We start from the raw sequence: 14,251 nt of genomic DNA, 5'->3' as shown, positions 1-14,251 counted from the left end.
AAGGAGCACACAAAATATGCGATGGCAATTATCTTTTATCTCCTACAGGCCTTAATATTACAAGTCTTGGAATATTTACTAGTACAAGGCTTTTTAATCCTTGTTACACAGAAAACTAAGCTGCATCATAAATCTTTAAACAAAATATAAAATGAAATATAACTCACCTTTCCCTCTTAAGAGGTAAATAAGGAATAGTTGATTAAATATATTTATCTTAATTTGTACACATTGCTACTTAACCTGGCCTCTTTATGTGCATCTAAAATATATATGCATTTTTAAAGTTATAAGATTATGTTCTTATAGTTAGGTTATGGACAAAAACTAATTAGGAGTAATTATATTCTTGGTTATAAAGACTAGGCTATGATCATTGTTGTTAGATTGCATCGTTGTTAGACTGGAAGACAAAATGTCCCTTAATAAATAAATACCATGCACTAATGTTGTTTAATTACCCTCTTTCCTCCTTAATGGCATTTTTAAACATTTGTACCTAAATATAAAATATATTTAGCTCATGCCATTGCTCAAACACAGATACAAGGAAATTCAGAAATTAAGCTATTTCTCTTTCTGGTGGTATTAACTCCACCTCAAAGATATTACAGCAGTGCCCTTGATTTTCAGATGGTTTGTAGGTTTTAAAATGATTCTGAAAAAATAAAGAAATAAAATGATTCGGTAAAAATCTGTCTCGTATTCCCAAAATATCCATAAATAATGTTTTATTTCTTTAGTTTTCATTATGCTGTGAGAAAAGTTTGCAGGCAGAATCCGTCAATATTTAATATTGCAATCATTACTATGATTCTGGCCCTTTAGGACATACTAGAACCACCCAATATTTCTCTGAAGCTTTCAAAATTGACACAATTTGCTGCTATTGTTTCCCTCTGACACAATTCAAGCGTATTGCTATGAAATAAAAAAAAATCTCATATTATGCAAAAGTATAAAAATGTGAAGCTCTTAGCTCTTGACATATCTTCCATTTAGGGCAACACGGTTCTGAAGGTAGTATTCCCATCTCTCTAACTCTTCCCTGACGAACTCGCTACTCTTCCATTTATGTCATGTGGGAAAGCAGTGCTGGTATCCCTTGAGGGATTCAAATTGTGTCCCTTTCAATTGTCCTTTGCGTTTCAGAATCACAAACAAAACTAAATGGGGAAAATCAGGATGAAGGGTGGGCAGGGTAAGGTTTCCCAACAAAATCCTGTACCTTTCAAAAATTCATAGGTGCATTGTCAGGTGTGGGGAGAAAGTTGTGCTGCACAATTTTTTTGGTCTCTTTTTTCTTACCATTGCAGTTTTCAATTTTATGAAAATGCTTTCATAAGCCCTATGATTTTCTTGTTTACTTCCAGAAAATCTAACAAAATCGTCCTTTGGGAATCTGCCCATAACCATCTCAACTGACCTCTCTTCCCTGGGTGCATTGGCCCAGCAGATCCCCTGAGAAGTCACTTTTGATGAGACTTTTCTTTGAAAGTTCCCTAATGCAACATCATAATACATAGTGTATTGCTGAGAGAACTTGTCTGCAGCCATCTGCTGATCAGAGGCATATTTAAACAAGCTTTGTTTAAAAAAAAAAACAGTGCATGTATTAAATGGAACCCTAATTGCAAGATTTTTTTTAACATATCATCATTTAGTGGTTATTCTCTTTTACTTTGCAACCTTCACTCTTAACTGTTTAAAGCCTTACATTATGATTTTTCAATACTCAAAATCCCTATTTCTATATCTCAATAATTTCAAAGGATGTAGAAAAAAACTTTTATTATTATTTTTACATGATTCTTCAACTGTGACTGATTTTTATAAAATGTGCTAAATAAATAAATCTAAGAACCAGCTGCTGTTGAGTTGATTACAACTCATCACAAGCCACGAATGTCAAAGTACATGTGTTCTAAGGTTTTGTTTTCTTTAGCTTATTTTTATTGGCATATAATTCACATTTTATACAATTCAATAGTTCAATCATATGAAGAAGAGTTGTGTAGTCATCACCACACTGTTTTACAACATTTTCTTCTTTCTCATACCCACTACAATGTTCTCCTTCCATTACTCTCCTACCTCCCCTGCTATGATCCCAGGTAATTATTAATCCAGTTACTGACTCTATAGATTTTCTTATCCTGGAGTTCATATAATGTAAAACATACAAAACAAAATCAAGAGACCAAAAAAGGAAACAGGAAAGCTCAATTAAAAAGAATGCATAAAATAAAAACAGGAACAAATTTTAAATGGGTCAAAAGGGAAATTGGATGATAAGGAGTTACATTTTAACCTTATTAGATCTACCTTACTATGCTTTACAATGTACTTTAGCTGATAAAAAAGCTATTCACATCTCTGGACTATGGTCATAGGCCTAATCTTCCTGGGAACTCTGCAATTTGGGCTTCTGCTATCATCCATAGCCTTCTGCAAACTGGGTGTTCAGAATTTAAACTCTGATAACAATCCCTCCTCTGGATTTAGATTTTATTATTTATGATCCTTGGATCACACAGAAGTGTGTTTCTTCTTAGTGAACTTAGTTGATGCCTCACTTAGCTGGTTACTTGTTTTCAGACCAGTCTTTTTAGACTCCAGGTGCTATTTTTTCTGATGGCCACGTACTATCTGATTTCTTCACCACATTTTGCTATAGCACACTTCACAGGCCACATTACAAGGATCTGATTTAAAAATCTCATTAAGTGCCTGACGTTACCTTAAACTCACCTATAACAGATTTAAGAAACTTAAATACCCCCTTGGTCTTAAGGCAGAAAAACCTTAGTGTGAGAAGAAGCAGATGACTGCTATCCGAAGGCTATGAGATTGGTGATTGCTGGACTTTGGTTTGGATCTCTTCCCTTGAGGGTGTCCAATGTACAGTGGCCCAGGACTACCATATACTTACTATCCCCATGCTCTCTTTGATTTTTCATTACATGTGCTAGTCTAGCAGACATGGATCTGCCTCTGGGAATAAGTGTTATTGAAAGTTTTGGCCTAGCCCTAGCCCTCACTGTTTGTATAAATAATGTCTGGTCACTGAAGCATTTAATCTGTACAAATCAAAAATTCACGGTTTATAGTCTAAATATCTGACCTACACATGTATAATTTCCTTTTCTCAACAATGTTCTAAATTCTATACCACTAATTAAACTACTGATGCTATCAATAGAATTACCTTGTGCCCCAAGGTGAGGATTTATAATATCCCCCAATAAAAATGATAATGCTGTCTCTGAAAGAACCAGAGACATATATAAACAATCGATATGTAAGTGGATTTTGGGCTCATACTTAATCCTAGTTATGAGGTCATCAAATACCATTTTCCCACCTTCTAGCTTAAGAAACTAAAACCAAAGGGGACACTAAATGGCATGCGTAAGATGCAACCAATGGAAAACCCGGATGTTCCCTCTTCCTCCTGAATCATAATCCAGGGTTCCTATTGCCTGAATGTTTCTTTTTGATGAAAACAGCTGAAGTGCTATGTCGAGGGAAAAATGAATAGCCTTACCTGCATGCAGCAACCTCAAAGAAGTAATGAAAATAATGACCATCAGTAAGTAAGAAACAGGAATAAACTAAGGCAATTTTAAGAAGAGATTAATAGATTTAAAAGTAATAACACTAAAACTAATCTCCAAATTAGTTCTCTCTTTTACCCTCCACACAAACAAAAAAGATATGAATGATACACTTAGATGTCAATCTACCTAATTAAAAAGGCATACAAAGCATAAGTAGTAAGAAGGTAAAAAGTATAGTGGAAATACCCTTAGAAAAGAGAAAATTCAAAATAATGAAAGACTTCTTTCTTCAAATATTCAAAAACCTATGTGAAATCATTTTTGTGATTAACATATTTTATAAAAACTAACCAGAAAAGGGAGTTCTAAAAATACCCTCTTATGCCTCTAAATATGTAGTTCATCATACATTTTTATTAATGTCTTTCTAATTATGTTTTCCTACTTGAATCAGATAATTATGATTTTCATTGTTTCTGATCATGCAAATTAATCTACTAAACTAAAATTCAGTTTAGCACAGTTCATTTAATTAAATTATTTGGCATGTTTTTCTTTTTTCCAATATTCTAGAAAAGCTTAAATAATACTGTTATTTGAATAATACTCTTATTTAAAAGGGACCCTAGTGGTGTGGTGGGTTACATGCTGGACAGCTGACCAAAAGATCAAAACCACCAGCTGCTCTTTGGGAGAATGTTGAAGATACACTGGCTTGGCCAGGGGCATGTCTACTCTGCAGGGTCGCTCCAAGGCAGAACTGACTCAACGGGAGCAAGTTGCTTCTTTTAAAGTTTTAGCATTTCCCTGAGAAACCATCTAGGTCTATTGATTTTTTTTTTAACTCTCTATTTCTTCCATGGAAATCAATTGATTAAACTTTTTGTTTAGTTTTTTAAATCTCTTTCTGCACTGTCCAACATGGCAGGCACTAACCATGCATGACTACTACAGAACACATGAAAACATGGCTAGTGTAACTGAGGAACTGAAACTTTTATTTTGTTTTTATCGAAAACGATATGCCCCCCCAGGAAGTTACAAAAAAATGCATAGCGGTGCCCATATTATACTTTACCTAGCCTCCTTCAATGTTCACATATTACACAGAACAATATCAATCATGGGAAATTGACATTGGTACAATTTGTCTTTTTTTAGTTTTAAAGAAATAGTCCAATTATTTTCAAAATTTATTTAACTCTACTTAAAGTAGGCCCACGTGGCCAGTGTGGCTTTGTTGGACAACACAAGTCTGAAACGGTTTCCGGATGTGGATAATGCAAAGCGCACCGGAAGCAAGATACAAATGGTCAACAGCACAAGTGACCAGGCCCACAAAAGCATCAGAAGTTTAGAAAGTTGATCTTTTCACAGTAGAAGACAATATTGACAAAGGGTGGGGCCCCATTAGTTATCGTCCCCTTTATGTTTATCTTAGACCCAGATTCTCTATTGGGGGCCTTTCAAATTTCATGTCAGGAATTTTGTAACTTTTAAGCAAAGAGCAATTTAAGTTACAGAGGTTTATTTTCTTTTTTAACAAAATTTTTAAATCATTTTATTGGGTGTACAACTCTTATCACAATCCATAGATACATCAATTGTGTAAAGCACATTTGTACATTTGTTACCATCATCATTCTCAAAACATATGCTCTCCACATAAGCCCCTGGCATCAGCTCCACATTTTCCCCCTCCTTCCCCGCTCCCCCCTCCCTCATGAACCTTCGATAATTTATAAATTGTTATTTTGTCATATCTTACACTGTCCAAAGTCTCCCTTCACCCACTTTTCTGTTTTCTGTCCCCCAGGGAGGAGGTTATATTTAGAACCTTGTAATCAGTTCCCCCTCTCTAACCCACCCTCCCTTCACCCACACTTATCCATACCTTTAATATACTCATAGTCCAAGTCCATTTGAATCTCCAATAATAAAGGATAGGATTTAGGAAAAGCCTGCATTTGCAAATTTATAAAAGCATTGCTGTTGTTATTGCTGCTAATTATTCTGAGTTAGTTCTGACACTCGTGGTAACCCAATGGATCGCAAAATGAAATGGTGCTTGGTCTCCTGCCGCATTCTGATCACTGGAATACTTAAATCCATTGTGGCTTTTATGAACTATGAGCACCTTCCAACTTAGAGGGCTTTGTCTTCCACTCTTGACTCGAACAATCCTTTTCTTGAAGATTATAGGATTTGGGGGTTATAATTTTAAAACTTAGATTTCAGACATTCTTCTTACTGTCTTTGTCTGGAAATTCCAATAAAACTTGTCCAATGTGGTTGACCAGGCTGGTATTTTAAATATTGGAGGCTGAGCTTTCAGCATCACAGCAATACACAAGTCACCCCTGTTTTATAAACTGACAGACAAGTGGTATTGAACCGTGTAAAATTCTCAGCACCAAGGCTTCATAAGCCATGCCTGGTAAACTATAGGTAGACAGTATATGAGAAAAGGTGAAAAAACCTGAAAGCGTGGCCAGCCAGTTGAGACTGCTTAACCAGGAGTTGGACTACACACATCAGTACCATTTTTACTATGGCCCAGAATGTGAACAAATAAAAATGAAGACTATTGAGGCAAATCACTAAGGTAAATAAAGGTGGGCCTGGAACAGCCAACTGAGAGATTTTCACTTAATTCTGGGTAAAGAGGAGCTAGAGAGAGTTCCCACACCAAGGGCGCTGGATGGTGGCCCTCCAGGAGCTGGAAAGGCACTGCCCGACAAGCTGCAGCCTGGGGCTTACGTGACTGCACGAGAGATACCTGGACTGAGAAGTGGAGTGTTCAAGATAAACCAGGGGTGAAGTTTGGGAAGTGAGGGCTGATGACATGATTTCTAAGTTCAGAGTACTGTATTTTACAGTTATTGTCCAATAATTTTATTTGTTACTTTCAAGATCAGAATTTTAGAATATAGCTCTTAGAATATAGCTGTGTTCCTTGCCAAAAAATGTAACCTTGACTTTCATTCCCAAAGCTGCTGTCTGAAAGCCTTTCCTGATTGGGACACAAGACTGGCACCTACTCTTTGTTTCCCAAAACTGTCATGAGATGCACGAATGTCCCTGTGCAGAACAATGCTCTGTCACCGCCTGTGAAGTAGAAGTTAAGAACCAAGTAGAGAGAAGTCACGAAGCACAATCAACTGTATCCTCCATGAAGAAGCTATTACACAAATAATGAGGCAGAACCTTTCCACTTTTAATAATAATGGAGTGGATATAATTTAGATTACTGAATCAAATTAATGAACTCGCTAGTGATAAGAATAAAACAACAAGATATAAATGCAAGGAATATTTTTGCATCCAAATGTCCATTCAATGTATGATTTGGGAAGAAGAGCCAAACCTGAATTTTCAACCAGTTATAGTCTTTACTTTAAAGGAAACAATCCTGAGGAGCGGAATTAAATGCATTCATCCTTGAGGTAGAAAATTCAAGGGCAATAATAATGTATATGATTAAGTGAACTGAGCTAAGGCCAGAAAGTCACAGGCCAGCTGCCTCTCTAGAATTGCACAGGCCCTGCAGTTGAAGGCAATCGCACAGCTGAGTCGCCCTCAATTCCATTTCCCAGGCACAGCCCCTTCTGGTTCTCTGGTTATTAATTATGGTAACCCTTCCTTTGCCCCCACAAAGGGGTAAAATCTACTCCTCATGGAGTGGGGGGGGGGGGGTGATAACCAGTGGCATCCCAGACGTTTCCTTATTCAGAACAGAGTAGGGTGATTATGCATACGAGATTCCCAGGAAATTGAAGTGGCCTTCCTTTCCCTGTTAAAACTACACTTTGACTAATAGAAAGTCTGTCTTACTTAACATCATCTAACAAGATCACATTAATATATCTCTCCTCTTTGACACAGCTGTATATAATCCGCAACAGGATAAAATGTCCTCTTGAACTGGCAACAGGACTAGATTCGTTTTTCACTCTAAATTAATGACATTGTTTGTTCAAGTAACATTACTAATGGATTGCATAATATTCATCAGATAAAGCACTAATACAAAGTTGAAAGAAAGCAAATTAAGTCATCATAGGCCTTGAAAAACAATGACTGAGGCTGCTATGAGAGTCTGATATGTAGGAAATTAAAACTGAAATAATGGCTCCGACTGCTTTTAACTACTATGTGTGTGTGTGTGAGAGAGAGAGAGAGATCCATAAAGAGTAACTTAACACACAAGTTGAACTTCTAATGAGTTTGGTGACATTTGAAAGTCCTAAAGGTCATTAGGATCCTAATAAAACTGAAGTCATTCCACTGAACTAAAAAACAATTTAAATGTATTTGGAGAAAGGGCCAAGCAATCTTTAGTACATACTGTCTAGGTAAAAGGTAAAGAAGATAAGAGAGAAATGTTCCATATTTTATTTAATCTGTAATCAATTCCAGCCTTTGCTTATGAGATGCATACAGCAACCATATCAAAGAAACTGCCACATATAAGATTATAACTTGACATTGTCAGAGTTTTAATAGCAAAACCAATCTCATCTGGAATCATTAGAACATCCTTGTGTAAGTGAATGTGTTTGTGAGTGATTGTATGCACATCGGATTTCTAGTAAAATTAAGTGTCTACGATCAAATAATAACTTCCATTTACCCTTGCACTGCCTCTGTGTACCTTAGAAGTCTCTTGTTAGGTTCTTAAGACAACTATTGTTCTGTTTTGCACATAAGGAGACAATAAAAGACTTGCCCCCAAATCACCTACTATTCTTACCCCCATCTACAGATATCTTTTTATTGAACTTCGCTCTCCCTTAGTTTACCTTTCTGTGCTCAAAAGGGCGGAGAGTGCCACCTGGGCTAACGAGACCAAATGCAGTAACAGCCACAGTCATGCCCTGGTAAAGGACAAGATCCTGACAACACGTGGCTTCGTCTCTTCATTTCTCAAATGTACCCCTCAGAGCAAAAAGAATGATGCTTTCACAAGTTTTCATTTCCCTGCCCCCAATCTCAGTGTATTGACTCTTGTTTTTCATATACCAATGGAAAATGTAAGTCAAAATTAGCATTAGATTATACATTAGCAATAAAAACTATTAAATATATGCATGTAAACATACGTATCAATAGATATCCTTCCAAAGGGCTGTTAACAAATCACTCATCCTATCTTCAAAATAATAAACTTACTGCCCAAAAGCATAACCAAACATCCAATCATTCTGTTCCTGGGCTTTAATTTTATAACTGATTTAACATCTGTAATTAAAATAATAATCATCACCAAAGTGACTCCAACATACCAACGGTCATGAACATGGCCCCGGGTGGAATGCTGCTTTGTTCTCCGGGCCAGAACGTTGCCATGAGTCAGAGCTGGCTTGCCAGCAACTGACTACAACGGCAACAAAAAATACCAAGATAGACCTGTTCTTCGGATCAACAAGACACACCTGGTGGTAATTAGCTCCAGATCCTTTTTGACTTAGTTGTGGACATTTTATAATACTATCACCAGGTTTTGAAACAGAAGTTTAATTGATTTTCCAGCACACTTTAACATACGAATACATTCTACTACCTGTGTGGGTTTAAAGAGAAAAGCTTGAATTCCTTCTTCGTGGAGCTCACCTGGTGAAGTCTGTCATCTCCATCATGATCATACACATCTGCTTGGCCAACACAATGATGTCATTGCCGCTGTCGTCCCATTTGGCCACCTCGGCATCCAGCTTGCTTTTCTCTTGGTGGAAGATCTCCACCTGCTCAGCGATTTTTGCCTTCTCCTCCTGCGGCAACTGTGCCATGATGGCCTGTGGGTAACAGACAAAGCAGGATCAACAGGGACAGAGCAGCACCAGCCTGCCGGCTGACCCCACCCTGTGAATGGCAAAGCCAAGCACAGACAGGGGTTAGGACTGCTCGCCATTCTTGGAAACACATCTTCTCCATCCCAGGGATTTCCCAAAGGCTGGTGAGGTTCCCAACTCCCTCTTTCCCGACCCGCACATATGAAAAGTACAGGGAGATCCAAGGTTTACACACACTGACAGTCACAGACCTTCTCTGTGGCTTTGATGACATAGGTTCGTTCCAAAGAATCTATTCTTGACAATTCTTACATTTGGTCTCTGCACTTTTACCAGATAAACGAATGCACCTCTTTCAACACTAAACTCCGTTCAGAGAAGAGGAAAAACAAGTTCTGTCACTGAGAAGGAGAAGAATTTTAAACATTATCTGAACATCCAAGTGCAGGGGGTGGGAAGACCTTCTATGAGGATTAATGAAGGAGCCCACAAGTATGCCAAAGGAAAATCCCACAGCCAAGGTATTTGGAAGGAGAGGCTTTATCTGTTCTCAGCCCTCCTCCACGTCTCCATATCAATGCTGTTGTGACTGTGATTTGCTCCACAGCCTCTGAGCACAGAGGCAGAGGGGTTATGATGCCAAAGCAGAGGCTTAGGAAACAACGGTTGATTTTTAAGAGTTTTCAGAGAAGGGCATGGAGGGAAAAGGAGAACTATTTGTTAAAGGCCATTTGTGCCTCTGATTCTGAGGGAAATATTTGAAATCACTTCACTGCTTCTTCACAGACCTGACAACCTGCCTCACGTGCTACAGCAGGGGGTAGGTTCTTCCACACCACCTTCTAGCTTATTCTGGGGCCTGTGTATTCTGCAGTGGGAAAGTCAGACAATACCATCTGGGGGTCTCTGGTTTGTCTCACAAATCAGTCAATATTATAAGGAAAAGACTTTCTAAATTGTACATTCCTTTTGATGTGCTGTGGGGGCAGGGGTAGGAAAACAAAGTCAACCATAGGATGGCTGCATGTGAGTTCACCCCAGGTGGCTGGACTGAGTGAGCTCAGTCACAGATGTGGTTACAACTTCATGGTCACGTAGATCAGATTCTCAATTAAAAAAAAAAAAAAAAAAAAGGTCAGGTCAGACTAAAGAATAGTAAGGTATTATGGAGGATGTAATGTGAAATAATGAAAGCACAAGCTTTGTCCAAACTAAATAAAAGCAAACGTGTGTGGGATTAGCAACAGTACTTATTAGCATCACTGCCTTTAGCTTTCCTTTCTCCCTACTTTCTAGCCTATTTCTGAGATGCCACTAAAGGAGAAGGGATGGAAGAACCAGAATGTATGTGCCATTTTGTAAACAGAATCTTGGTGTGATTCCTCATACACACATATATAGGCTGGCTACTCTGTTAAATGTTTTATTATGTTATATAATTTCAACTACTGAATCATCTCACTGGATACATTTACATCTTTTCTTCCTTTTGATATGTATATTGAGGTCCTGAAAGATTGACTATATCCCCAATGTTACAGAGCTAATAAGCTTCACATATTAATAGAATTTAAACCCAAGTCTACTAATGCCATTCTGAGCCAGTGTCCCAGATGAGGTGAAAGTGCATAGACATGCAGATTATGCTCTGCACAATGAATGGTGCCTGGTCCATTGGGCCAAGAACTACTGGAGTTTCAGGTGCTGAGCACATCCTGATGACTGCGCTTCATCTGCACAGTGCAAAGAGATCTTTGTTTGATTATTATAAACATATCTTTGGACTAGCCGCTGCTCAGATACTACATATTCCTGCTAACAAAGAGCCACTCCCAAGTGCATACGTTTGACAATATATCTGTGTGTGCATATGACTCTCTCTATAGAGAGGCATTAATTCACAATATAGTTTTAAAAGTCAAAGTGATACAAATACTGTAGTTCACGTATGAAAACCACACTTGGAAAAACCTTTGCAAGTAGTTTTACATGCTATTTAGAAGTGTCTTTAATTTACAAAAGACTGTTACACACCCACATTTGCAATATGGTATTAATGACAACGCAGCTTTCCCACTGCAAGGAAGTCCATGGGGATTTTCAGAAATTAAATATGTACTTATTTGCTGGATAAAAAATGCTGTCCTGCATTGGGCTTCCACTCAAGTACTCCCTCAAGGCAAAAATACTTTCTTCTATTAAATTGGCATTCTATGATGCTCACCTTCCCCACACAATTGCTGAAGACAAAGCGGGTGAATAAGCAAATGTGGTGAAGAAAGCTGATGGTGCCCGGCTATCAAAAGATGTAGCATCTGGGGTCTTAAAGGCTTGAAGGTAAACAAGCGGCCATCTAGCTCAGAAGCAACAAAGCCCACATGGAAGAAGCACACCAGCCTGTGTGATCAGAGGTGTCAAAGGAATCAGGTATCAGGCATCATCAGAATAAAAAATTATATCATTGTGAATGAGGGGTGGAGTGTGGAATGCAGACCCAAAGCCCATTTGTAGGCCACTGGAAATCCCCTTACAGAAGGGTTTCAGGGAGGAGACAAGCCAGTCAGGGTGCAGTGTAGCAACAATGAAACATGCAACTGTCCTCTACTTCCTAAATGCTTCCTCCCCCCCAACTATCATGATCCCAATTCTACCTTACAAATATGGCTAGACCAGAGAATGTACACTGGTACAGATAGGAACTGGAAACACAGGGAATCCAGGGCAGATGATCCCTTCAGGACCAGTGGTGTGAGTGGTGATACTGGGAGGGTGGAGGGAGGGTGGGTTGGAAAGGGGGGACCGATTACAGGGATCTACATGTGGCCTCCTCTCTGGGGGACGGCCAACAGAAAAGTGGTGGGGAAGGGAGATGTCGGACAGGGCAAGACATGACAAAATAATAATTTATAAATTATCAAGGGTTCATGAAGGAGGGGGGAGCGAGAAGGGAGGGGAAAAATAAGGAGCTGATGCCAGGGACTCAGGTGGAGAGCAAATGTTCTGAGAATGATGATGGTAATGAATGTACAAATGTGCCTTACACAATTGATGTAGGTATGGATTGTGATGAGTTGTATGAGCCCCTAATAAAATGATTTTTAAAAAATGCTGTCCTGAGAAAATATGTCCTCTTCATGCATAAGGGAGGGAGGTATGATTCATGTAGCCATAGCAGGCCACACACCCACATGATGTCAAGTATTCTTCATGTGTGGCACTGAAATAGAATATTTAAAATGATCCCCAAGACTGCCAGACTGCCATTTCCCAGATAGGCACTCCCAAGTGCAAAGTGGGGCACCCTTCACCATCCCACAGGGTTAATTTATGCAGTGAGGGGTATCTACTTGTCAACACTCCAGTTTTCATCACATAATTTAGCATTTATCTGCCTTGCACTGATCTCTAACGAATTCCTCCCAACGCTCTCCCCTGACTTTCTCACAGTGGCAGTCTCCATGTCCTATAGAACAGAAGCTCAATCCACATCTTTAGATTGACTCTGTAAAGTCCTGCCACGATGGACAAAGATCTTCCACAAACACAATTCTGAAGGGAAGCTAGCACTTCTCAGCAGATTCGCAAAGGAAGTTGCTCTTCCAACTCGGGGGCTATTTGACCTGCGTGATGCACTGAATGGGGGCAAGGGGGGGGCATGGGGGCGGGGGGGGGGGGGGGGGGGGGGGGGGGGGGGGGGGGGGGGGGGGTTGGTGGTGGTTTGCCTTGGATGCCAGTGTCCTTATGTTTGCTCCTGCTTGTGTCGTTATTGATGAGCTCTCCTTCCCTCAACATTTTTAGAGTGCTCCTGGCTTTTAAAAATGCATAATTGACCTTTTCTCGAACTGGAATTTAAAAAAAGGTTATCTATAAACAGTAGATCACAAACTGCAAAATTTGCAAGTTAATCAAATTCAAATTCAACACATGAGTTTTAATTAGGTCCTATCAATGTAACTCAGCAGTTTGAAATGTTAACACATTACAGACACTCTAGCTAGGAAAAAAAAAACATATATATATATATATCATAGCATGCAATTGTTCATCCCCTCAACCCAAAGGATCAGGAGAAGAATAATTTTCCTGGCCAGAGGAAATGGGAAAAGTCAGCTGTCTGTCCATGTGAAGGGATCGCCTGCAGCAGGGTGAGGATGCCGGCTTCTTTCCATCTCAGGAGCAAAGCCCGGTGATTGGGACTGTAGGTCTGGCTGCTCTGGGGTTGCAGGTCTGGTAAGAGCAGAGACTAGATCCATAAGGATGCCAACCATTCCCACCCCAGACTCCCAGCCTTTTCTTTCAAGAGCTAACCCCTTTTGTGATTAATTTGATCATTTCTACCCATTACTCAAATGTGAAAATCATTGACACAAACCAATAATCACTCAAACAGCTCAGAACCATTTTGGCAACCTAAATCACCAGGGGCTTTAATGTGATTCTTTTTCCAACATCAAAGAAATAACTTTTGATACTTGTAGGCCCCCCAAATGACAAGTGTTAGTATGTCATATAGCAAGTGGTGAGAAGACTGTAGGAGTCATGGTAGGGCATTCCATGATGCTCACCTTCCTGACATGATCACTGAAGAACAAAGCAAGAGCATAAGCAAATGTGGTGAAGAAAGCTAATGGTGCCTGGATACCAAAAGATATAGCATCTAGGGTCTTAAAGACTTGAAGGTAAACAAGTGGCCATCTAACTCAGAAGCAACAAAGCCCACATGGAAGAAGCACACCAGTCTGTGTGATCACAAGGTGTCGAAGGGATGAGGTATCAAGCATCAAAGAACAAAACATCAAATCATTGTGAATGAGGGGGAGTACAGATTGGGGACACAAGGCACATCTGTAGGCAACTGTGCATCCCCTTACAGAAGAGTCTCGGGGAGGAGACGAGCCA

General features: G+C 39.2%; 1 protein-coding gene across 5 annotated transcripts in view; it reads right to left on the bottom strand.

The window, feature by feature from the left end:
• Positions 1 to 14,251, bottom strand: part of CTNNA2 (catenin alpha 2) — a 1,370,089-nt gene that overhangs the window by 47,730 nt on the left and 1,308,108 nt on the right. For all 5 annotated transcript variants that reach the window (XM_013007524.3, XM_045283854.1, XM_004713853.3 and 2 more), the window contains one exon: positions 9,174 to 9,355. In XM_013007524.3, the coding sequence (XP_012862978.1) occupies positions 9,174 to 9,355 (182 nt within the window). The remainder of the gene's footprint in view (positions 1 to 9,173; positions 9,356 to 14,251) is intronic.

This window comes from Echinops telfairi, unplaced genomic scaffold (genome assembly GCF_000313985.2).
Source record: "Echinops telfairi isolate 266 unplaced genomic scaffold, ASM31398v2 ScPeMD7_7467;HRSCAF=8505_1, whole genome shotgun sequence".
Classification (NCBI taxonomy): domain Eukaryota; kingdom Metazoa; phylum Chordata; class Mammalia; order Afrosoricida; family Tenrecidae; genus Echinops; species Echinops telfairi.
This window is presented reverse-complemented; position numbering and strand designations above follow the sequence as displayed.